At 45.9% G+C, this 25,764-nt stretch overlaps 1 protein-coding gene across 1 annotated transcript in view; it reads left to right on the top strand.

Moving 5' to 3' along the window:
* A2ML1 (alpha-2-macroglobulin like 1) overlaps positions 1-25,764 on the top strand; it is a 57,997-nt gene that overhangs the window by 12,882 nt on the left and 19,351 nt on the right. Inside the window, exons 5-24 of the mRNA XM_064376743.1 lie at positions 1,893-1,913; positions 2,619-2,778; positions 3,048-3,132; positions 3,853-3,979; positions 4,732-4,846; positions 5,527-5,636; positions 7,479-7,646; positions 9,559-9,786; positions 11,896-11,956; positions 12,195-12,340; positions 13,877-14,026; positions 14,961-15,155; positions 16,244-16,337; positions 17,037-17,145; positions 18,934-19,162; positions 19,360-19,486; positions 21,363-21,484; positions 22,332-22,383; positions 23,405-23,488; positions 25,493-25,669. Of these exons, the coding sequence (XP_064232813.1) occupies positions 1,893-1,913; positions 2,619-2,778; positions 3,048-3,132; positions 3,853-3,979; positions 4,732-4,846; positions 5,527-5,636; positions 7,479-7,646; positions 9,559-9,786; positions 11,896-11,956; positions 12,195-12,340; positions 13,877-14,026; positions 14,961-15,155; positions 16,244-16,337; positions 17,037-17,145; positions 18,934-19,162; positions 19,360-19,486; positions 21,363-21,484; positions 22,332-22,383; positions 23,405-23,488; positions 25,493-25,669 (2,560 nt within the window). The remainder of the gene's footprint in view (positions 1-1,892; positions 1,914-2,618; positions 2,779-3,047; positions 3,133-3,852; positions 3,980-4,731; positions 4,847-5,526; positions 5,637-7,478; positions 7,647-9,558; positions 9,787-11,895; positions 11,957-12,194; positions 12,341-13,876; positions 14,027-14,960; positions 15,156-16,243; positions 16,338-17,036; positions 17,146-18,933; positions 19,163-19,359; positions 19,487-21,362; positions 21,485-22,331; positions 22,384-23,404; positions 23,489-25,492; positions 25,670-25,764) is intronic.

Here is a 25,764-nt window from a genome sequence, read left to right as displayed (position 1 = left end):
ATCTCTCCTTGTTTTTTGGCTTTTCTTGAAGAATTGCCATTATCCCTAATATCAAGGCTGATATTTGTATTTAGTGGTTCAGCTTCTTCACTGGTTGGCATCACATGGCACTTGGCCCAAGAATCAAAAAATCAAGCACTGTATTGATTTAATTCTTTCCCAGTTAGATCGAAGCTGGTCTTCTCTTTTGAATACTTTTGCACTCTCTCTGCACCCCTCTCCCGATATAACTAAATTCCAGCTTTCAATCTCAGTGACCTATTCCTCACAAACTTAATGGTTTTAGCATTCATTTAGCAGCTACTGTTTTGAAGAAGCTGATACATGATTCTCCAGTGGAACTATTTCAAACAATTTTTAAAATAATTATTTGCAATGCTTGAAAGTAAGGTTCTTAGGCCGGGCGCGGTGGCTTAAGCCTGTAATCCCAGCACTTTGGGAGGCCGAGATGGGTGGATCACGAGGTCAGGAGTTCAAGACCAGCCTGGCCAAGATGGTGAAACCTCATCTCTATTACAAAAAAAAAAAAAAAAAAAAAAAAGCTGGGCGTGGTGACTCACGCCTGTAATCCTAGCACTTTGGGAGGCTGAGGTGGGTGGATCACCTGAGGTCAGGAGTTCAAGACCAGCCTGGCCATCATGGTGAAACCCCATCTTAAAAAAAAAAAAAAAAGGTTCCTGGCCAGGCGTGGTGGCTCATGCCTGTAATCCCAGCACTTTGGGAGGCGGAGATGGGCGGATCATCTATCTGAGGTTGGGAGTTTGAGACCAGCCTGACTAACATGGAGAAACCCCATCTCTACTAAAAATACAAAATTAAGGCCGGGCATGGTGGCTCACGCCTGTAATCCAAGCACTTTGGAGGCCAAGGTGGGTGGATCACCTGAGGTCGGGAGTTCAAGACCAGCCTGACCAACATGGTGAAACCCCGTCTTAAATAAAAAACATAAAAAATAAAAAATACAAAAATACAAAATTAGCCTGGTGTGGTGGCGCATGCCTGTAATCCCAGCTACTGAGGAGGCTGAGGCAGGAGAATCGCTTGAACCTGGGAGGCGGAGGTTGTGGTGAGCCGAGATCGCGCCATTGCACTCCAGCCTCAGTAACAAGAGCGAAAATCTGTTTCAAAAAAAAAGAAAGTAGGGTTCCTGCCCACAAGCATTCAAGCATTCAGATAGTAAAAGAAGAGGCCAGGAGATGGTTGGCTACCAAGAAGAGGTTTAAACATTGAGGAGCCCCTCGGTGCTAATACGTCTTTTAGGGCATGTTCGTTGTGCAAGAGCTCAGTCAGAGGGCACTGAGACTGCTCTGACCCTCCAGTTCTGTAAATCTTTTGGAGACTGGCAATTCCTTTGAGATTCCTGCCCACCCCTTTCTTCTCCTCCTGCCTTGTTTCCTTCCCAAGAAGTCTTTGCCCCCATTGTTATTCTTTTCAGGGAACAAAAGAGCCATTTAGAAAGGAAAAATAAGGCTTGGCGCGCTGATTCACGCCTGTAATCCCAGCACTTTGGGAGGCCGAGGCGGGTGGATCACGAGGTCAAGAGATCAAGACCATCCTGGTCAACATGGTGAAACCCCGTCTCTACTAAAAATACAAAAAATTAGCTGGGCATGGTGGTGCATGCCTGTAGTCCTAGCTACTCAGGAGGCTGAGGCAGGAGAATTGCCTGAACCCAGGAGGCGGAGGTTGCGGTGAGCTGAGATCACGCCATTGCACTCCAACCTGGGTAACAAGAGAGAAACTCCATCTCAAAAAAAAAAAAAAGAAAGAAAGAAGGGAAGAATGAAGTAATGGGCAAGAGAGAAAGGAAGAATTCTTTGTGAACTTTTCCTTTCATCAACCTTATTGCTATCAACCTTCTTTAACCCGCATTATCTGGTTTTCCTTTTCAGTACTCCATGGTGGAACTACAGGTAAGTGGAAGTTTCTTTCTCTTCTCTGTCAGTTGTGGAAGAGGAAGAATGAGAATTTGAGGCTAAACCTTGAAGACAGAAGCAACTCTGAGATCTTGGCCCAGAGCCCCATGACATGCCCAGCACTGAGCACCCACATCCACCTAAGCTGTGCCTGTTCTCTTGCCTCTGCCCTCCTGGTCTCTCGCACCTAAATTCAGTAGACAGGACGCCAACCTCTGTAATGACTACACCGCTCTCTATTCCTCTAACTTCTCTGTGCCCAGCTGACTTAACTAGGCTTGGTTCTGTACTCCGCTTAGTCTAAGGTAATAGCCTTTGCCATAGACATGCTCAACAGGTACCTGACAATACAATCACCTGTGAGAAGTGTTTTAAAGGAAAGTATCTAAAAGAGTGATTTCCCCACAATATCGCCTCCATTTTTCCATTAAATCGATTTCCTTATGTTTTAGGTAACTTACAGTCAATTTCCTCAATCTTGTCCCCTAATAGGGACCAGAAACAGAGTAAACATTCTTTGTAAATGACAACCCAAGTTCTACTTTCTAAAACTGGAGATAACACTTTAGAGGACTCAGTCTGCTCTCCCTGGACACGGACCACAGGGGTCATGAACAATGGGTGGGGTTCTTTGCCTGCATTCTGTGGTGCACACTGGAAAGCAAACAGGCAGGCACATCATGCACTTTCTCTACTGGACAGGATCCAAACAGTAACAGGATTGCACAGTGGCTGGAAGTGGTGCCCGAGCGAGGCATTGTGGACCTCTCCTTCCAACTGGCGCCAGAGGCAATGCTGGGCACCTATACTGTGGCAGTGGCTGAGGACAAGACCTTCGGCACTTTCAGCGTGGAGGAATATGGTACGTGGGGGAATGGACAGGCCAAAGTATTGGGTGTAATCTCATCTTAAAATCAGCAAAGGTATAGTAAAAATCTACTCTGGGAAATAATTATTTATTCATTTCTGAATCAGTGCTAAACCAGCTAGTAATTTCAGGAGCATTCTACTTAAATAATGCCTCCTCCATTAGATCCATTAATTTAATTCTCACTGTTTACACCCCTCTGCTCACTGCCTATCTGAGACCTCCTCCAATTCTTTTTCCATTTCTCCTTTTACTCTCCTCAGTGCTGCCGAAGTTTAAGGTGGAAGTGGTGGAACCCAAAGAGTTATCAACGGTGCAGGAATCTTTCTTAGTCAAAATCTGTTGTAGGTAAGAGCAGAAGCTTGGGATCAGGTGGAGATTAAAGCTACATTAAGAGATATGATGAGGGAGTGACATGGGGAGAGGGATTACAGCTGGGCCAAAACTTGGGGTATTTTATGTAATTCAGAGTCATGACTTATCCAAGAACATTATTTATTTGTTTTATTTTTGAGATGGAGTCTTGCTCTGTCGCCCAGGCTGGAGTGCGGTGGCGCGATCTCGGCTCACTGCAACCTCTCCCTCCCAGGTTCAAGCAATTCTCCTGCCTCAGCCTCCCCAGTAGCTGAGATTACAGGCACGCACCACCACGCCTGGCTAATTTTCGTATTTTTAGTAGAAAAGGAATTTCACCATGTTGGTCAGGCTGGTCTCAAACTCCTGACCTCAGATGATCTGCCCTCCTTGGCCTCCCAAAATGCTGGGATTACAGACGTGAGCCACTGTGCCCTGCCAAGAACGTTTTTTTTTTTTTTTGAGATGAAGTCTCGCTCTGTCACCCAGGCTGGAATGCAGTGGCGCAATCTTGGCTCTGCCTCTTGGGTTCAAGTGATCTGCCTGCCTCGACCTCCCAAAGTGCTGGGATTATAGGCATGAGCAGTGGCCTGGATTGTCAGAGCTTTCTTTCAGAGGCTAGAGTGTGAGAAGGAAGAAGTGGTGTTTGAGGGAACAGAGTTGGATCTCAAGTGGAGTTTCCCAACTCTGACTCCTCATGCTTTTCTTGGTTAGGTACACCTATGGAAAGCCCATGCTAGGGGCAGTGCAGGTATCTGTGTGTCAGAAAGCACATACTTACTGGTATCGAGAGGTGGAACGGGAACAGCTATCTGACAAATGCAGGAACCTTTCTGGACAGGTGAGTAAATGACATGTAACAAAAGAACCTATCCACATGTCCTAAAGAGAAAGCTCCAATCTAGGCATGTGGTAAACAACCCAAAGTAGAAAGCATTCCCAGAATTATTATCCCAGTTCCAAAGAACAAAGCAGGGATCTTTATCCTAAACGGGGAGTCTTAGCTGGGCATGGTGGCTCACGCCTGTAATCCCAGTACTTTGAGAGGCTGAGGCGGGTGGATCACGAGGTCAGGGGTTCGAGACCAGCTTGACCAACATGGTGAAACCTGGTCTCCACTTAAAAATACAAAAACTAGCCAGGTGTGGTGGTGCACATCTGTAATCCCAGCTATTTGGGAGGCTGAGGCAGGAGAATTACTTGAACCCAGGAGGCAGAGGTTGCGTGAGCTGAGAGTGTGCCATTGTACTCCAGCCTGGGCGACAGAGCAAGACTCCGTCTCAAAAACAAAAAACAAAAATCAAAACAGGGAATCTTTCAGATTCTGCCTTGGAACCCAGAAATTCACCTCAACCCCTGTAAGAAACAATTTTCTGGTTTTGAAGTCCTTTATCTTTTCCTTTCCCAAATCTTGGAGCCTCGAAGTCATTTCATGATGACATATGTGGAAGTACATACTCCATGTTATAGGAGAGTTTTTCTACATTAGAACCTAAAGTGTAGAGATAAATTATTTCCTTCTACAGTACATTAAAAAAATGGATGTAGACATTAGATTCCTCATCTGCTCTCTGTCTCTGATCGCCTCACTAGACTGACAAAACAGGATGCTTTTCAGCACCTGTGGACATGGCCACCTTTAACCTCACTGGATATGCGTACAGCCATGAAATCAATATTGTGGCTACTGTGGTGGAAGAAGCGACAGGTAAGTAGGGTACTCCTTGGCTCATTAAGAAAAGAGAAAGAGGCCGGGCGCGGTGGCTCACGCCTGTAATCCCAGCACTTTGGGTGGCCGAGGCGGGCGGATCACAAGGTCAAGAGATTGCGACCATCCTGGCCAACGTGCTGAAACCCTGTCTTTACTAAAAATACAAAAATTAGCTGGGCATGGTGGCACGCGTCTATAGTCCCAGCTACTTGGGAGGCTGAGGCCAGATAATCGCTTGAACCTGGGAGGTGGAGGTTGTAGTGAGCCAAGTTCGTGCCACTGCACTCTAGCCTGGAAACAGAGTGAGACTCCCTCTCAAAAAAAAAAAAAAAAAAAGGAAAGAAAAGAGAAAAAGGGCCTGTCCAAGGACAGATCTACTCCAAGGATTCAAGACCTACCCTCTTCAGTGTTAGGGTGGTACCTTGTTCCTAGTTCCTAGTCACAGGGAAATGCCAGATCCCAACTTGCCATCTATAAGAAATACTTACCTACTTCTCCTATAAGAAATACTTACCTACTTCTCCAAAAGACTGGGGAGGTGAAGTTGGTTTGGATCTTTGGCCGGAAATACATTCAGCTTCATCCCTCTGCCACCATTCTCTCAGAGACTTGACATTAAACACAAAGACGAGAATGTCAGGTGCCTGGATATTTATACCTCTGGTTTCCCTCTGCAGGCGTGGAGGCCAATGCCACTCAGAATGTCTACATTTCTCCAGAAATGGGATCAATGACCTTTGAAGACACCAACAATTTTTACCACCCCAATTTCCCTTTCAGTGGGAAGGTATGTTAAAACTTATCTCTGCCTAGACAAAAAAATGCATAACCGGGCAGGGCGCGGTGGCTCACGCCTGTAATCCCAGCACTTTGGGAGGCCGAGGCGGGTGGATCATGACGTCAAGAGATCGAGACCATCCTGGTCAACATGGTGAAACCCCGTCTCTACTAAAAATACAAAAAATTAGCTGGGCATGGTGGCGCGTGCCTGTAATCCCAGCTACTCAGGAGGCTGAGGCAGGAGAATTGCCTGAACCCAGGAGGCGGAGGTTGCGGTGAGCTGAGATCACGCCATTGCCTCCAGCCTGGGTAACAAGAGCGAAACTCCGTCTCAAAAAAAAAAAAAAAAAATGCATAACCATTCACTTTGCCTCCTTCCCGCAGCCACAGCCACATAGCTAACTTAGTGCTGTTCTGAGTACTTTACACATATTTGCTTTAATCTTTACTATATTGGTCCCATTTTACAGATAATGAGACAAGTAACAGAGGTGAAGTGATTTTTCCCAGGTTATACAGCTAATAAGTGGGAACTATGACCAAATCCAGGAAGCCCGCCTCTGGGGTATACACTCTCCACAACCTATGCTGTGCTGCCCCTAATCCCACAGGAGAAGCACTTTGAATATTAATGCAATCTTAGGGTGCTTTCTAATGCCAGGGGCTCATATTCTAATGTCTAAATCTTTGTATTTAAGAGCTGCAGGGTTTCTAGAGAAATCATCCAGCCTGGTCTCCTGCCTCTAGGCAAGGTTAATATATAACTCTCCTTGACAGTCATGTATAACTCTTTAAACAATTTTCTTTAGAGATTTAAAAATTTCCAGCAGGGTGCGGTGGTTCACGTCTGTAGTCCTAGGACTTTGGAAGGCTGGGGGGGGGGCAGATCACTTGAGGCCAGGAGTTCGAGGCCAGCCTGGCCAACATGGCAAAACCCTGTCTCTACTAAAAATACAAAAATTAGCCAGGCATGGTAGCACACACCTGTAATCCCAGCTACTCAGGAGTCTGAGGCATGAGAATTGCTTGAAACCAAGAGGCAGAGGCTGCAGTAAGCTAAGATCATGCCACTGCACTCCAGCCTGGGCAACAAAGCGAGACTATCTCAAAAAAATAAAAATAAATAAATAATTAAATTTTAATTGGCTCACGCCTATAATCCTAGCACTTTGGGAGGCCGACACAGGTGGATCACAAGGTCAAGAGATCGAGACCATCCTGGCCAGCATGATGAAACCCCATCTGTACTAAAAATAAAAAACTTAGCTGGGTGTGGGGGCACATGTATCTTTCTTTACTTTTTGTACAACTGGTCCACACAATAATATTGCACGTATAGAGATGCATTTATTTCTCAGTTATCTTTTCTCTAGACCAAGGGTGGATGCAAATTATTTTTAGAGCCTAAGGATTACACAATTTGGGAGGGTACGGGATTTTCTTTAAGAAAAAGAGCCAGAAGCGGTGGCGTGTGCCGGTAGTCTCAGCTACTCGGGAGGCTGAGGTGGGAGGATCGCTTGAGTCCAGGAGTTCTGGGCTGTAGTACGCAGAATTTTTGAAGGAGCCTGTGCAAATGAAGCACCCTAAAGCGTCATTAGCCCCTGGGCAAATCTAGCTCTGCTGCAGGCTGTTACTTCTGTTTTTCAGTTCCTCACAGATCCTAGTTCAAATGCTTGAATCACATTTATCTTTTTCAGGACACTTTTCTGAAATGTATTCTTAGAAATTCTGTTATCACTTTTAATGCCAAAAACTGCGATGAGTTTGCACCAACCTAATATTTCACTTTGTCTCATACTCAAGCCTACTCCAAGCCTAATTCTAATCCCTAATGACCTTCATCCTTTAGATAAGCGTTAAGAGCCATGATGGCTCCCTCCTCAAGAACCATCTAGTGTTTCTGGTAATTCATGGCACAAATCGCGTCTTCAAACAGACTCTGGTAACTGACAATGATGGCCTGGCTTCCTTCACATTGGATACATCCAGTTGGAATGGGACAGACGTTTCTCTGGAGGTAAGCATGGATGGAGGACCAGCTTCCTAGAAAGAAAGACTTCCCTGAAGGAAAACTTCAAAATTTCCCTGTTTCCTATCCTCCCCTTCACTTGGAAATTCCATCTCTCTCTCTCTCTCAAGTTCTGCTCCCCAGTTGACAAAAAGTTTTTTTTAGATTCTTTCTGTTTTTAATATCAATCAAATGGTCCTTACTTAGATGAAAACTACCATTTCTACGAATTCATCTTTTAACTTACCCCCATCTCTATCTGATCCTGTCTATATGTAAAGGCAGAGTAGGGCAGAAAAGGTGACTCAGAATCGAGTCTTTTTCTTTCTCTTTCCCCTTCCCCTCCTCTCCCCTCCCCTCATTACTTAATAAAAACAGCAAACAAGAGAACTCTAGATTCCAGATAACTTATAAGTATCAATTTTCCACTGCCACAACAATGCTTCCTATCAAACAGCTAAAACCTTTATTATCATGCAACAGAAAGCATTCATTGCTCCTGCATCTGGGGCATTCAGTCAGGCAGCTCTGCTGATCTCAATTTCCAGGCCTATTTGCAGATCAGCTGGCCATAAGCTGGTGCTCCACATGCCTCTCATGTAGGAGCCAGCTAGCCCAGATATATTCTTACGGTAGTGATGAGGCGCCAGTGCAAAAGCTGATGTTCAGGGCTTTTCCAAGCCACTATACATTGCATATATTAACATCCCACTCACAACAAATCACACGGTGGGCCCACAGTCAGACTAAGAGGGTCCTAGAAGACTATGTGCTGAAGGATGTTGATCTCGGAGGGGGTAGGGTGTGTGTGAAGAATTGGAGCCATTATTGAGATCATTCAACCACAGGTTTTAAGGAAACACATACTACTTGCCTTGTGGCTAATTCTACTATTTCTTTAGGCATAATTCAATTACTCAGAAATAATAATAATATTATATATTATTATTATTATTATATAAATGGAGTCTTGCTCTGTTGCTCAGGCTGGAGTATGGTGAAACAATCTCAGCTCACTGCAACCTCCGCCTCCCAGGCTCAAGCGATTCTCTTGCCTCAGTCTCCTGAGTAGCTGGGATTACAGGCACCCACCACCATGCCTGGCTAATTTTTGTATTTTTTTTTGAGACGGGGTTTCGCTCTTGTTACCCAGGCTGGAGTGCAATGGCGCGATCTCGGCTCACCACAACCTCCGCCTCCTGGGTTCAGGCAATTCTCCTGCCTCAGCCTCCTGAGTAGCTGGGATTACAGGCACGTGCCACCATGCCCAGCTAATTTTTTGTATTTTTAGTAGAGACGGGGTTTCACCATGTTGACCAGGATAGTCTTGATCTCTTGACCTCGTGATCCACCCGCCTCAGCCTCCCAAAGTGCTGGGATTACAGGCGTGAGCCACCGCACCCGGCCTGTATTTTTTTTTTTTTTATTAGAGACAGTGTTTCATCATGTTGGCCAGGCTGGTCTTGAACTCCCGACCTCAGGTGATCCGCCCACCTCGGCCTCCTAAAGTGCTGATTACAGGCAGGAGCCGCTGCACCAGGCCAGAAATAATTATTATTCAATCTTTGTGTCTTCTGTATCTAGTTTTCTTATCCATGAAGTATAATCTTTGATTTCAATATAATCCAAGTCATGCTCATCTATCCCAGAGACGTCTCTGAAGATACATCACCCGCAATTTCCCCTCACTTAGTAATTACAATTCAACCCTTCTGTCACTCTCCTGCATACCAAAATATTACCGCCCAAAACTTTGGATTCTTCATCCATCCTTGGTTGGACCTCTAGTGAAATATCCACATGCCATTCTCAGGCAGTGAAGATTAGAGAAAAAGTGCTCTATTTGAAAACCATAACAAGTCCATGGGGTTCCTATGGTTGGAGTACATGCTAAAATTCTCTCTCTCTCATTCACTCTCAGGGAAAGTTTCAAATGGAAGACTTAGTATATAATCCGGAACAAGTGCCACGTTACTACCAAAATGCCTACCTGCACCTGCGACCCTTCTACAACACAACCCGCAGCTTCCTTGGCATCCACCGGCTAAGCGGCCCCTTGAAATGTGGCCAGCCCCAGGAAGTGCTGGTGGATTATTACATTGACCCGGCGGATGCAAGCCCTGACCAAGAGATCAGCTTCACCTACTATGTGAGACTGGGAAATGGGGATGGGTAAAACTATGCTGGGAAGGAAGGAGAATAAAAAAAGTCAGCCAGAGTGTGTACCTGGATTATCCGAACGCAGATGCACATCTAATTAAAAACCATTTTAAAGCCACACTAAAAAAGTAAAAGAGCAATTGACATTAATTTAAAATGTATTTTTCATTTAACCCATCATTTCCAAAATATTAACATTTTATTTATTTACGTATTATTATTATTATTTTTTTTTTTTTGAGACAAAGTCTCACTCTGTTGCCCAGGCTGGAGTGCAATGGTGGGATCTCAGCTCACTGCAACCTCCAACTCCCAAGTTCAAGTGATTCTCCTGCCTCAGCCTCCTGAGTAGCTGGGGATTACAGTCACGTGCCACCACACCTGGCTAATTTTTGTATTTTAATAGAGATGAGGTTTCACTATGTGGGCGAGGCTGGTCTCGAACTCCTGACCTCAGGTGATCCACCTGCCTTGGACTCCCAAAGTGCTGGGCTTAGGCATAAGCCACCATCGCTGGCCACCAAAATATTAACATTTTAACATGAAATCAATATAAAAAGTTTTAATAAATATTTTGCATTCTTGTTTCAACTGAGTCTTTGAAACTCAGTTTGTATTTTACACTTAAAGCATATCTCAGTTTGGACTGAGCACATTTCAAGTATTCAGTATTCATTCCCATGTGGCTATGGAATACTGCATGGCCCAGTATAGGTGTAAGGGATGGAAAACACTGGGGGAAAAAAAAGGTTTTGAGCAGGAACCCAGGAAAATTGTGTGGGAAAATAAAATGAGGAATTTACTGAGAAAATAGTGCTGGCCAGGACCAAAAAAAAAAAAAAAAAAAGTGAGTGGTTAGGAGGGAGAGAGTGCGTCGCGGAAGGCATGGAACTCAGGATACTTTTTTTTTTTTTTAATTTAGATGAGATGCAGTTTTGCCATATTGGTCAGGCTGATCTTGAACTCCTGACCACAGGTGATCTGCCCACCTCAGCTGCCCAAAGTGCTGGGATTACAGGCATGAGCCACCATGGCCGACCAGGATACGTTTCATTCTGTGTTCCATTGGTCAATATCATCAAATAGATGATATGGGGTTAAAATTCACATTGATAGCAGCCTCAATGGGGAAATAAAATCGTAATTTGGTCACCTGAAACCAATGTCTAAGGATAAGCAGCTTTCCTGGTCACCTTGGAGACAGTCAGGAAGTAGAATGGAAACCTCAGCTTTGATGGCTCCAGGCCTCTTTCTTCCCTTATCCTCCTCTCAGTCTATGAGACACTTTCTCCTCTCTGGATCATTGCAGTAGCTTCTGTGGTTTCAGTGTCTTCATTAAGCAAAAAAAAAAAAAAAAAAAAAAAAAAAAAAAAAATCATCCTAATACAACGAAAAGAGAAAAGATAAGTGAGAAATAACAAACCCAAGTGATAATGTGGGCTCTGTCTTCAGGACCGAGGTGTGGGGAGATGGAGAAGAAAAGTGAAGTTGAGGCCAAGCCACATGGAATGGCTAATGCCAGGCGGGCGTCCGACGAACCCAGCGTGGAGCCCTGCAGGAGCATAAGATGACGGCCTGCTTACAGACGAAATCACTGGGTTCCATTTCCAGTGGGAGTGGACGGGAAGGGGAGTTAGAAAAGGAGATTTCTCCTCCAGGGGGTTCAGTGTCAGAAGGGCTCAGGATAGTTTAGGATGAAATTATTTCCACTGAATTTTAAATTAAGCGGTAATTAAAAAACAGCTGTGAGGCTGGATTTTAGCTGACTTTATGTCACAAGGATTATAAGAAAATAAAATTTGGAGATCTTCAAGAAATGTCAGATAGCAATCTGTTGTGAGGAACAATTTCTATGCTGCCGGACACCTCCCATCCACCTGCATGGTTTTCAGCCAGACTTCCAATTGCAGAAGGGCCACCGGGACTCACTGGCAGCATCCTGCATTTGTCAAGCTAGTGGATGCTGGGTGAAGTTTTGAACCAGGCTCTGAACTGTGAAAGGAGCCTGTCCTCATGGAGGGATGCAGAGATGCTCTGGCAGTTGGTCCAAGGTGAAATTACCATAACTTCTGTGTAGTTATTTTCTTTTCTTCTCTAGTTAATAGGGAAAGGAAATTTGGTGATGGAGGGGCAGAAACACCTGAACCCTCAGAAGAAAGGTGAGTGTGCATGCTTTTCCTGGAAGCGAACAGGATATTTTTAAATTCCAGAAAACAATTCTTATGCACAGAAGCAATGGGAATGGAACACTAACAGTCATCACAGGAGAAGAGAAAAATGAGAAGCAACTTGCACCATGATGCCCGCACTGGCTCAATGAAAAGTGCATATGGTTAGATGCCGTTGGTAGGTGAAAGAGCATTCTAATTTCCCTGTGTATTTCCTCTTCTCTTTCAGGACTGAAAGGCTCCTTCTCTCTCTCACTGACCTTCACTTCCAGACTAGCCCCTGATCCTTCCCTGGTGATCTATGCCATTTTCCCCAGTGGAGGCGTTGTAGCTGACAAAATTCAGTTCTCAGTCGAGATGTGCTTTGACAATCAGGTAAAATGGTAGCGGAGAAAGGTGAAGACAAAAGTTGGGCATAGGGAAAGATCTTGTGTGTGCTGGGGTTGGGGACGAGACAGGCAGGGAAAGAAGATAATGTTGGCATTGGATGTCGTATTAGATTTATGTGTTTAGTGTTTTGGGTTTATGTTGAAATCCATCTCTCTCCTACTTTTTCTTTTCTTTTTTTTTTGAGACGGAGTTTCGCTCTTGTTACCCATGCTGGAGCGCAACAGCGTGATCTCGGCTCACCGCAACCTCTGCCTCCTGGGTTCAAGCAATTCTCCTGCCTTAGCCTCCTGAGAAGCTGGGATTACAGGCACGCGCTACCATGCCCAGCTAATTTTTTGTATTTTTAGTAGAGACGGTGTACTTTTTCTTTTAAAAAGTCATGCTGGCTGGGGCACAGTGGCTCACTCCTGTAATCCCAGTGGAGACCAAGGCAGGAAGATTTCTTTAGGTCAGGGGTTCAAGACCAGCCTGGACAACATAGCAAGATCCTGTCTGTACAAAACAATTTAAAAATTAGCTGGGTGTACAGCACTTTGGGAGGCCAAGGTAGATGGATCACCTGAGGTCAGGAGTTCAAGACCAGCCTGGCCAATGTGGTGAAACCCCATCTCTACTAAAAATATAAAAATTAGCTTGGCATGGTGGCCGGTGCCTGCAATACCAGCTACTTGGGAGGCTGAGGCAGGAGAATTGCTTGAACCCGGGAAATGGAGGTTGCGGTGAGCGAAGATTGTGCCATTACACTCCAGCCTGAGTGACAGAGTGAGACTCTGTCTCAAAAAGAAAAAAAAAATCAGGGTGTGGTGATACACACCTGTAGTCCCAGGTAGTCAGAAGGCTGAAACAGGAGTATCGCTTGAGCCCTGGAGTTCAAGACTGCAGAGCGAGACCCTGACTCTGTTGTTTTATTTTTGTCTTTTTTTTTTTTTTTTTGAGATGGAGTTTTGCTCTTGTTGCCCAGGCTGGAGTGCAATGGTGCGATCTCAGCTCACTGCAACCTCCACCTCCCAGGTTCAAGCAATTCTCTTGCCTCAGCCTCCTGAGTAGCTGGGATTGCAGGCACACACCACCATGCCTGGCTAATTTGTTTTTTTGTTTTGTTTTGGATTTTCAGTAGAGACAGGATTTCACCATGTTGACCAGGCTGGTCTTGAATTCCTGACCTCAGGTGATCCACCTGCCTTGGCCTCCCAAAGTGCTGGGATTACAGGTGTGACCCTGGTCTCTATTTTAAAAAAGAAGAGAGATACTGGGAAGCCACGTGTTCTATATAGTTATTCCACATGTTCTCTTTCTACTTTTGTCTTCTAGACTTTCTCTATCCTTTTACTGCTCACGTTTCCCGACTCTATCATGACATACAAGTCCTAAAGAGCTGGACTTTACAAAGAAATGAAGTGCAAAAGTGAAAGAACGGGTTGGATGTCGTAGTGGAGCATATTTGCTGATGACCCAAATCACGTTGTTTCCCCTCCTTTCGAGGCTGACCCGATCCCAAACTCATACCTTTCCCTTCCCCAGGTTTCCCTCGGCTTCTCCCCCTCCCAGCAGCTTCCAGGAGCAGAAGTGGAGCTACAGCTGCAGGCAGCTCCCGGATCCCTGTGTGCGCTCCGGGCTGTGGATGAGAGTGTCCTACTGCTTAGGCCAGAGAGAGAGCTGAGCAACCGTTCTGTGAGTAACAGTCTGCCGACAGAGTGGGAAGAGGGAGTTGATGGAGAAGACGATTAAGAGGTAGGTTTCAGGCAGTGGAGAGAAAGTCTTAGGGAAATAAATAATGCACCACCATAAGGTGGTAAAAGGCTGGTGTAGAAATGAAGTTGGAAAGGATAAGAGAAGGGCATGGTTAGTATGAAGGCAGAGGTAAGAAAAGAATGAGCCTATAATCCCAGAACTTTGGGAGGCTGATGCAGGCAGATCACCTGAGGTCAGGAGTTCAAGACCAGCCCGGCCAACATGGCGAAACACTGTCTCTACTAAAAATATAAAAATTAGCCAGGCATGGTGGTACTTGGGAGGCTGAGGCAGGAGAATTGCTTGAACCCTGGAGCCAGAGGTTGTAGTGAACCTAAATTGTGTCACTGTACTCCAGCCTGGGTGACAGAACAAGACTCCGTCTCAAACAAAAAGACAAGAAAAGAGATAGGTGAGATAGAGGTTAAAGTTTTAAAAAGAAAGAAAGGTAATCCCAGCACTTTGAGAGGCCGAGGCGGGTGGATCATGATGTCAGGAGTTCAAGACCAGCCTGGCCAAGATGGTTAAACCTCGTCTCTACTAAAAATAGAAAAATTACCTGAGTGTGGTGGCACGTGCCTATAATCCCAGCTACTCAGGAGGCTGAGGCAGGAGAATTGCTTGAACCCCAGAGGCGGAGGTTGTAGTGAGCTGAGATCGTGCCACTGCACTCCAGCCTGAGTGAAAGGGCAAGACTCCATCTAAAAAAAAAAAAAAAAGAAAGTGAGAAAGTAATTATGACAATAAATATAAAAATTCTAGAATAATGAAGAGATAATGCAGGAGGAGGGAACTGAGCACCAGAATCCAAAAGACGTTTCTCAACTGATGTCACTATGTCAACGCTTTATTTCCTTTCCCCCTCTTATCTCAGGTCTATGGGATGTTTCCATTCTGGTATGGTCACTACCCCTATCAAGTGGCCGAATATGATACATGTCCAGCATCTGGCCTGAGGGACTTTCCTCAGCCCCTCATTGACCCAGTGCCCCAAGGACATTCGAGCAAGCGTTCCGCTATCTGGAGGCCCTGGTTCTCAGAAGGCACAGATCTTTTCAGCTTTTTCCAGGTAGGTCTTCTTACCCATTTTGTTCTTTTTTTTTTTGAGATGGAGTTTCGCTCTTGTTACCCAGGCTGGAGTGCAATGGCGCCATCTCGGCTCACCGCAACCTCCGCCTCCTGGGTTCAGGCAATTCTCCTGCCTCAGCCTCCTGAGTAGCTGGGATTACAGGCACGCGCCACCATGCCCAGCTAATTTTTTGTATTTTTAGTAAAGACAGGGTTTCACCATGTTGACCAGGATAGTCTCGATCTCTTGACCTCATGATCCACCCGCCTCGGCCTCCCAAAGTGCTGGGATTACAGGCGTGAGCCACCGCGCCTGGCCAGTCATTTTGTTCTTATGGAAATGATGGTGGTGGGAAGGGGCAAAGGAAAATTCATATCTAAGAAAGCAAGGAGACTCATATGGGCACTGATAGGAACAAAATCTTGAAAGAAGCTTCTGATGTGTAAGGTGGCTTCTGTTGGCCCTTATACTTGAAGAAGATGTCCAATTGTACTGAAGAGAACCACTGTGAGAGAGCACAGACTGAGTCTTCCTCTTTTTCTTGTCTCTAGACACTGATTTCCATGAGGTCAGGAGGGAAAATTAGGGAAGGTAGGCCAGAGGTCTCTTATCATTATTATAAAAAATAATTTGCACCTATTCTGTGAGTAGGATTTGGGATGCTGTATTCCAAGTCTGAGCAGGAGGTCCCTGAGGTCATGAACTAGGACTTGTTCATCTTTCTATTCTCTCTAATGCCTGATCCCTCATAATGCTCGTTGTATTTTTGTTGAATTGAGCACGCTCATATGATCCCTACCCTCAGCACGTTCAGAGTGTAAGTCAAACAATAAGGACACAGTGAATAATATTTAGAGAAGCATTAAATGTATGTAATGATGAAATAAGTGTAACTGAAAGCCTTTCGTGCTAGCTGGAACAGAAGCCAACCATTCTCAGTGGCTGAGTTTTGGGTAAGAACACCCAGTTTCACCATTCATTAAGAAAGAATGTTTTGTTTCAACTCTTTGATGGTGGAATTCCTGGGCAGCAGCCCTTGTATTTGGGGAAGGGACCACCTTAACACTTTCTTCTCTGGTCTCTATCAGGACGTGGGCCTTAAAATACTGTCCAATGCCAAAATCAAGAAGCCAGTAGATTGCAGTCACCCATCTCCAAATTACGGCACTCCCATGGCCAAAGGTAAGCCACCTCTGTGGTCTGTGGATTCTCTGAGATGTTAACAGTCCTGGAACTCTGCAAATTTTCTCTTTGCGTCTAGCCTGAGGATGCTAATGGGTTGTGAGTCACAGATGCAGGAAGTTTCCCAAGGGTTCTGTCTCTGGGGAGAGCTTTTGAAGCCTGAAGATTATGTATCCATTCCCCGGCCAAACCTCCTTGGCTACCACTTCCCTCGATGGCCTTTGTGACTAGTTAGTTTCTCTTTGGTCTTTCCTCCTTGCCTCTGACTGGATGTTCTCTGCTTCCCTCTAAATTTCTTTCTTTCTTTTTCTTTTTTTTTGAGATAGCATCTTGCTCTGTCGCCAGGCTGGAGTGCAGTGGCGCAATCTCGGCTCATTGCAACCTCCGCCTCCTGGGTTCAAACGATTCTTCCACCTCAGCCTCCCGAGTAGCTGGGACCACAGGCACGCGCCACCACACCTGGCTAAGTTTTGTATTTTTAGTAGAGACAGGGTTTCACCATGTTGGCCAGGATGGTCTCGATCTCTTGACCTCGTGATCTGCCCGCCTCGGCCTCCCAAAGTGCTGGGATTACAGGCGTGAGCCACCACGCCTGGCCCCCTCTCTAAATTTATTTCTAGTAATCCCTCCATCCCAATTTATGTCACAACAGAAGTCTTCTGTTTCCTAAAGTTTTCATATTCTCAGTTTTTTCAGGAGACCGTGATAATCCACAGGCTTTCGAGTCATCTTCTTCACATGGAGCAGAGGATTCTCAGGTCCGCCAGTACTTCCCGGAGACCTGGCTCTGGGATTTGTTTCCTATTGGGTAAGTGATGACTCAGAAGTACAGTAAAGGGCCAGGTGCATGGCTCACACCTGTAATCCTGGCACTTTGGGAGGCTGAAGAGGGAGGATCACTTGAGGCCAGGAGTTCAAGACCAGCCTAGACAACATAATGAGCTTCTGTCTCTACAAAATAAACTTTAAAAATTAGCTAGGTGATAGTCATGCCTTACTTGGGAGGCTGAGGCGGAAGAATCACTTGAGTCTGGGAGGTGGAGGCTGCAGTGAACCAAGATCACATCACTGCATTCCAGCCTGGGTGACAGAGCAAAACCCTGTCTCAAAAAAAGAAAAAAATGCAGTCAGATTCTACAATGTAGAGCCTGTAGAAAACTCAGAATCAGGCTGGGCATGGTGGCTCATGCCTGTAATCCCAGCACTTTGGGAGGCCAAGTGGATCACAAGGTCATGAGTTTGAGACCAGCCTGACAAACATGCCGAAACCCGCCTCTACTAAAACAAAAATTAGCCAGTTATGGTGGCACATCCCTGTAATCCCTGCTACTCAGGAGGCTGAGGCAGGAGAATTGCTTAAACCTGGGCGGCAGAAGGTTGCAGTGAGCCAAGGTTGCACCACTGCACCCCAGCGTGGGTGACGGAGTGAGACTCTGTCTCAAAATTAAAAAAAGAAAAAAAGAGAAGAAAACTCAGAATCAGATGCATTCCTAATGTATCTAAGTCTTAAGCAAAGAAAGTTTGATGGGAATTTATTTATTTCCCTGAATTCTTTTTTTTTTTTTTTTTCGAGACAGAAGCTTGTTCTGTCACCCAGGCTGGAGTGCAGTGGCACAATTTTGGCTCACTATAGCCTTCAACCTCCTAGGTTCAAGCAATTCTTGTACCTCAACCTCCCAAGTAGCAAGTAGCTGGGACTATAGGTGCCTGCCACCACACCTGGTTAATGTTTAGTAGAGACAGGGTTTTGCCATGTTGGCCAGGCTGGTCTTGAACTCTGGCCTCAAGTGATCCACCCGCCTTAGCCTCCGAAAGTGTTGGGGTCACAGGTGTGAGCCACTGCACCCAGACCACCTGAATTCTTATATATTCATATATGACTACTCAAAACAAATACACACAATCTTACACTCACAGTGCAGGCTCTGCATTCTCACTGCAAATCCATACCCATTTAAAGATACATATTGACATCAGTTTTTGCCCACTGCTTGCATGTTTATTTTGACAAGCCCTGAGAACACGCATCCTCAGAGACTCAGAGGGTACCAGCCTGTCTGTCACATGTGATTGCACAGCGATGACTCACCATGCAGTCCCCCTCGTCCATATGAGTGCAGCCTCACTCACCGGAGGATTCACGCTGAGACCCACATGTTCAGTTGCCTCTTTACTTCTCCCCACACAGCAACGATAACAATTTTACTTCTGCAGATGAATTTGCAACTTTTTTTTTTGGACAGAGTCTTGCTCTGTCACCCAGGCTGGAGTACAGTGGTGCAATCATAGCTCACTGAGGCCTCAAACTCCTAGGCTCAAGCCATCCTCCTGCCTCAGCCTCCTAAGTAACTGGGACTACAGGCATGCACCACCACACCTGGTTAATTTTTAAATTTTTGGTAGAAATAGGATCTTGTTATGTTTCCTTGGCTGGCCTCAAACTGCTGGGCTCAAGCGATCTGCTCACCTCAGCCTCTCGAAGAGCTGGGATTACAAGCATGAGCCAGCACACCCCACCGAATTTGTGGCTTAATTCCCAAATGTTCTCCTTGCACCACACTGCCTCTGCCTCACGTGGGTCCTCGTGTTCTCACAGTAACTCCGGGAAGGAGGCGGTCCATGTCACAGTTCCTGACACCATCACTGAGTGGAAGGCAATGAGTTTCTGCACTTCTCAGTCAAGAGGCTTCGGGCTTTCACCCACTATTGGACTAACTGTTTTCAAGCCATTCTTTGTTGACCTGACTCTCCCCTACTCAGTAGTCCGTGGAGAATCCTTTCGTCTTACTGCCACCATCTTCAATTACCTAAAGGACTGCATCAGGGTGAGAGCTGGGGATACAGGAATCAGGTGTCAGCCTTGGAATCACACCTCCCCCATAAGTGTGTCTCTAAATTGGAGGCATCCCAATTTTCCCTGGGAAAGAGACAAGACGTCTGTGTCTGGGCCCCCAGGTTTCCCTAGGCTTCACTGCACTACCTCCTTTGTTTGAACTCTTTGTCTCTTAAACATCCTCCTTAGGTTCAGACTGACTTGTATAAATCACATGAGTACCAGCTAGAATCATGGGCAGGTTCTCAGACTTCCAGTTGTCTCTGTGCTAATGAAGCAAAAACCTATCACTGGAACATCACGGCTGTCAAATTAGGTAAGAGAGAGAAGCTGGAGATGGGTGAGGGAAGCCAGAGACGGGTGAGGGAAGCCAGTGACGGGTGAGGGAAGCCGGAGATGGGTGAGGGAAGCCGATGACCAGCAAGGAAAGCCTGCAGCAGAAGCCCAGTGACGGAGAACTCAATCGTTTCCTCCGCCGCATCTGCTTTGCTTCCTCCTCCCTCTTCATTTTATTTACCTCTATTTTTCTCCCTCCTAAGGCTGTTATAAGTCAGTACTCACTCTTTGATAGGTGACCAAACAAATTTATTCAAACTGGAATATTTTGAGTGTGAAAGGGAGAGCTTTTAATATTTATAGCAGGACAAGGGAGACATGGTCATGTAACTAATCAAGGACCTAATATAACAGTTCCTGGGCCAGGCCCTAGTCTAACTGCTTTACATATATTAACTCATTTAATTGATTAATTAATTAATATTTATTTGTTTATTTTTGAGAGGACATCTTGCTCTGTTGCCCAGGATGGAGTGCAGTGGCGTGATTTTGGCTCACTGCAACCTCCACCTCCCGGGTTCAAGCAATTCTCCTGCCTCAACCTCCCGAGTAGCTGGGATTACAGTCACGTGCCACCACACCTGGCTAATTTCTGTATTTTTAGTAGAGATGGGGTTTCGCCATGTTGGCCAGGCTGGTCTCGAACTCCTGACCTCAGGCGATCCGCCTGCCTCGGCCTCCCAAAATGCTGAGATTACAGGCATGAGCCACAATGTATGGTCTTTCTTTTTTAGAGATGGGATCTTACTCTGTCACCTAGGCTGGAGTGCAGTCTAGGGGTCATGACTCACTGTGGACTCAACCTCCCAGGCTCAAGTGATCCTCTCACCTCAGCCTCCAGAATAGCTGGGACTATAGGCTCACCCCACCACCATGCCCGGCTAATTCAATTGACAGAGAAGGGGTCTTGCTATGTTGCCCAGGCTGCTCTCAAACTCCTGGGTTCAAGTGATTCTCCTGCCTCACCCTTCCAAAGTACTTGGATTACAAGCAAGAGTCACTGCACCTTTAACTCATTTAATCCTCACCCTAACCCTATGGGAGGTCAGTTACTCATAGATTAAATCCTTGCAACTCAAAGTTTGATCTTCAGATGTGTGAGTTATCTGTGCTGCTTGACAAATTATCGTAAAACTTAATGTCTTAAAAGAACAAACATTTATTATGACACAGATTATATGGGTCAGTAGTCAGGGTGCAGCTTAGCTGGGTACCTCTGGCTCAAGGTATCTCATGAGGTTGCTATCAAGCTGTCAGTCAGGGCTGTGGTTTCATCTGAAGACTCGACTAGGAGAGGATTGATGTTCAAGGTCATCCCAAAGTCTCTGATCCTCACAGCCTGCTAGATGGAAGGACCCAGTTCTTGGCCTCAGCTGTTGGCTAAGGGCCTCACTCGGTATCTCATCACATGAATCTCTCTGCTGGTCTTCGTCATCACATGACAGCTGTCTTCCACAGAGCAAGCAATTTAAGAAAAAGGGTACACCCAAGATGGAAGCTGCAGTCTTTTTTGTAACCTAATCTCAGAAGGAACACCTCATTACTTTTGCCCTGTTCTCTTTAACAGAAGCAAGTCACTTAATCCAGCCCACACTCAATGGGATGTAAATATCAGGGTGTAGGGATCTCTGGGGGCCCTTAGAGGTTACCTACCACACTGGACTAGCATCTCTGGCATCACCTGGGAGTTCATTAGAAATGCAGAATATAGGCCTCACCCCAGGTCTGTGGCAGCAGAATTTGCACTGTAATGAGATCCCCATTAAAGTTTCAGAAATGCTGATCCAAATGGAAATGGTCCTCACTGGTACCTCTGGCAGTAGGGCTAATGCCTTCCCTTCTCCTTTTTCTCTCAGGTCATGTTAACTTTACTATTAGTACTAAGATTCTGGACAGCAATGAACCCTGTGGCGGCCAGAAGGGGTTTGTTCCCCAAAAGGGCCAGAGTGACATGCTCATCAAGCCAGTTCTCGTCAAAGTGAGTTTTCTTCAGAGGTAGAGATAGCAACCAACCGAGGGTGCTGAGCATCTCATCTTGCTGTGAGTTAGTCTCTCACAGCAACTGTACTCCAGTCCAACCTGGCGGCTTCAACTTTCTCCTTGCCTGGTCCCCTGAACATTTGCCTAACCCACACCCATGGCCTGTGAAAGCACCTAAAACCTGGCACATCGTAGACACTCAATGAATATTAGCTTCCCTAATTAAAATGTCTGTCTTCATCAATAGCTGCCTTTTTTTTATCCCATCATGAAGCCCATTGTCAATCTTGCCTCTTAAAACTTGCCTAAATATGGCCGGGCGCGGTGGCTCACGCCTGTAATCCCAGCACTTTGGGAGGCCGAGACGGGTGGATCACGAGATCAAGAGAGCAAGACCATCCTGGTCAACATGGTGAAACCCCGTCTCTACTAAAAATACAAAAAATTAGCTGGGCATAGTGGCGCACGCCTGTAATCCCAGCTACTCGGGAGGCTGAGGCAGGAGAATTGCCTGAACCCAGGAGGCGGAGGTTGCGGTGAGCCGAGATCGTGCCATTGCACTCCAGCCTGGGTAACAAGAGCGAAACTCCGTTCAAACAAAACAAAACAAAACTTGCCTAAATGTGTCTTTAGCACTAGCGCTTGCCTAGAAAGAACTTTACAGAAAAGGCCCACCCTGGGGTTAACACAGAGTTCTTCTGAGCTTCAATGAGCAGCTCTTCTCTGCAGTTCTGAGGGAAGCCCTGGGGCGCAGGGAGAGGCCTCCCTTCTCACTCCTTTAGTGTCTTCCTGCCTGGTGTTCATCTTCGTTGTTTTTAACCTGTCCGTGTCTCTCTTCATGCCAGCCTGAGGGAGTCCTGGTGGAGAAGACACACACCTCATTGCTGTGCCCAAAAGGTAGGTAGACTCAGAGCAGGACTGGTGGTAAGAATTCTCTTGCGGGCAGGAGTTTTTTTTTTTTTTTTTGAGATGGAGTCTTGCTCTGTCGCCCAGGCTGGAGTGCAGTGGCGTGATCTCAGCTCATTACAACCTCCATCTCCCGGGTTCAAGGTTCAAGTGATTCTCCTGCCTGAGCCTCCTAAGTAGTTGGAACTACAGGTACATGTCACCACGCCCAGCTAATTTTTGTATTTTATTATATATATATTTTTTGACATGGAGTTTCACTCTGTTGCCCAGGCTCGAGTACGGTGGCATGATCTCAGCTCACTGCAACCTCTACCTCCTGGGTTCAAGCGATTCTCCTGCCTCAGCCTCCAGAGTAGCTGGGACTACAGGCATGTGCCCCACACCTGGCTAATTTTTGTATTTTTTATTATTATTTTTTTGACATGGAGTTTCGCTCTGTTGCCCAGGTTGGAATACGGTGGCATTATCTCAGCTCACTGCAACCTCTACCTCCTGGGTTCAAGCGATTCTCCTGCCTCAGCCTCCAGAGTAGCTGGGACTACAGGTGTGTGCCACCACGCCTGGCTAATTTTTATATTTTCAGTAGAGATAGAGTTTCACCATATTGGCCAGGCTGGTCTAGAATGCCTGACCTCATGATCTGCCCACCTCATCTTCCCAAAGTGCTCGGATTACAGGCATGAGCCACCGCCCCCAGCAACAGGAGATTTTCATAGGCAGAAGGAGGAATGCACAAGACAAGAAGGAATAGGAGAGGCTGGGGTGCCATTCCTCAGGGGCTGACTAACTGAGGCAGGAGGAGGAAGAGAAAGCGTGCAGCGATGATGACTCTCTGTGGAGTTTATTTTCAGCAAGATCACTATGAATAGTACCCAGTGCTTTCTGCATCCCAGAGAAAGGACTGAGTATAGAAATCCTTGGATTATAGAAAGTTCTTCTACAATTTAGGCTTGAGAACCCCTGCAATCCCCCATCTTCTATTGTGTCACCTTTTCTCTGCCTCTCACAGGAAAGGTGGTATCTGAATCTGTCTCCCTGGAGGTCCCGGCGGACGTTGTTCCTGACTCAACCAAGGCTTATGTCACTGTTCTGGGTAAGCAGATTCTTGGCTCAATGAGGAAAAGGCGGGTGGAGGCTGCAAAGGTGTGGAGTGGGGCGGGACATGTGGACCTATCTGGAGAGCGTGACTAATAACAAGTGATGAGGGAAAAGAGCTTATTTTATATAGGAGGGAAATACAGTGTAGGCAACAGTACAGCTGGGATTAGACTTGTAGTCTAGTTAAAAATGGAAAGGAGTCAGGGTAGGAAGAAGTTAAGGTCACTGAAGGGTGATACGAAATTAGGTTTAGGTAATCTATAAATTGGGTGAAAGGACGATAAAATATTTGTAGCAACCATTTTTAAAAATGAGGAATTTGGGTATCGTTTAGGGAAGATACAACCATATTTGCAATAGGCAGCACACTTACTGTTTTGGAGAGAAAGTGGGTTGAAAAGCATGAACTTAAAAATCGTATCTGGGCCAGGTGCAGTGGCTCACGCCTGTAATCCCATCACTTTGGGAGGCCGAGGCGGGCGGATCACCTGAGGTCAGGAGTTCGAGATCAGCCTGGCCAACATAGTGAAAACCCATCTCTACTAAAAATACCAAAATTAGCCAGGTGTGGTGGTGGGCGCCGGTAATCCCAGCTACTCAGGAGGCTGAGGCGGGAGAATCGCTTGAACTTGGGGGACTGAGGTTACAGTGAGCAGAGATCGCGCCACTGCACTCCAGCCTGGGTGATAGAGCAAGAATCCATCTCAAAAAAAAAAATCATATCTAACCTGTCATTTAATAGCCACATGACCTTGAACGAGTTAGGGAACAGGTCTGGGCTTTCTTTGTTCTCTGTAAAAGAGTGATAATAACCTACCTCTCAGACTGGTGTCAAGACTAAATGCAATACAAAGTTCCCAGCACAACCTCTAGCATGTACTTGGAGCCCTATGAATGTTAGGTTCTTTCTTTACTCCCTCACCCACTACTGAGATTCTTTGCAGTCACAATTTCTCTGTTCTGTCTATTTTATTCATAAGTCTGATCTAGCGCTTGTCCTATTGTATTAGAGTTCCCTGTCTACGTCTGTCTTCCACGCTGTGTTGGGGGCGCCTGAAGAGGAAGGGCCACATCTTTTTCTTTTTTTGTTCCTAGTACAGTTCCTGCAGCATAGTTGACATTTATAGATTTGAATTGAGCTCATGGGCTACAATGTAGATGTTAATTAGTCACTTATGTCAGGCTCACTGGCTTGGTAAGTATTTGAAGAGGTCAGTAGACAACTCGGAAAAGAGAGTCAGGATTGTGTGTTATAGAGAAACTTGGTGATTTGGAGGGTGATGAATGCATATGCAGTGGTAGAGGAACTTAGAGATTGAGCCTAAGTGTTATAAGTTTTGTCACATCACTCATCAGCTCAGTGACATGCCCTTTTAAAAGCCCTTGGCTGGGTGCAGTGGCTCATACCTGTAATCTCAGCACTTTGGGAGGCTGAGGCGAGCAGATCACCTGAGGTCGGGAGCTCAAGACTAGCCTGGTCAACATGGAGAAACCCCGTCTCTACTAAAAATGTAAAATTACCTGGGCGTGGTGATGCATGCCTGTAATCCCAGCTACTCGGGACACTGATGCTGGAGAATCGCTTGAACCTGGGAGGTGGAGGTTGCAGTGAGCCGAGATCACGCCATTGCACTCCAGCCTGGGCAACAAGAGTGAAACTCTGTCTCCGATAAATAAATAAATAAATGCCCTGAACTCTCCTAGATAGCCTATGCCCCTCTCTTTGTCCTCCAGCACCTCGTACATATCCAGTATGATATTGTAATACTGTATAAAATTGCTTATAATGAATAAAATTGTAATGTATTGTAATTGTTTGCTCCTCTGTGAGTTCTTCGAGGGTAGAGACTGAGTTTGATTTACTGTTGACTTCCCAGGGCACATAGTACGTACTTACAACAATGATAGCTAATACATGTGTGTTGAGTGAATGATGATAACTCTTCGAGGGTTCCTTCTTCTCTCTACCGCCACCTTCTCTCTCACCTTTTGGATTCAGGAGACATTATGGGCACAGCCCTGCAGAACCTAGATGGTCTGGTGCAGATGCCCAGTGGCTGCGGCGAGCAGAACATGGTCTTGTTCGCTCCCATTATCTACGTCTTGCAGTACTTGGAGAAGGCAGGACTGCTGACTGAGGAAATCAAGTCTCGGGCAGTGGGTTTCCTGGAGATAGGTAAGTTGGTTCAATCTTTCTTTCTTGGACACTCTCCTCCTCTAAGCCCTATGACGGATAAGAGACAGGGAACTCCAGCCCCTGAAGTGTCCATA

Source organism: Aotus nancymaae, unplaced genomic scaffold, assembly GCF_030222135.1.
Source record: "Aotus nancymaae isolate 86718 unplaced genomic scaffold, 86718_ANA_hifiasm-v0.15.2.pri h1tg000016l, whole genome shotgun sequence".
NCBI lineage: Eukaryota > Metazoa > Chordata > Mammalia > Primates > Aotidae > Aotus > Aotus nancymaae.
The sequence above is the reverse complement of the archived record's forward strand: the minus strand, read 5'-3'. Positions and strand labels throughout refer to the sequence as shown.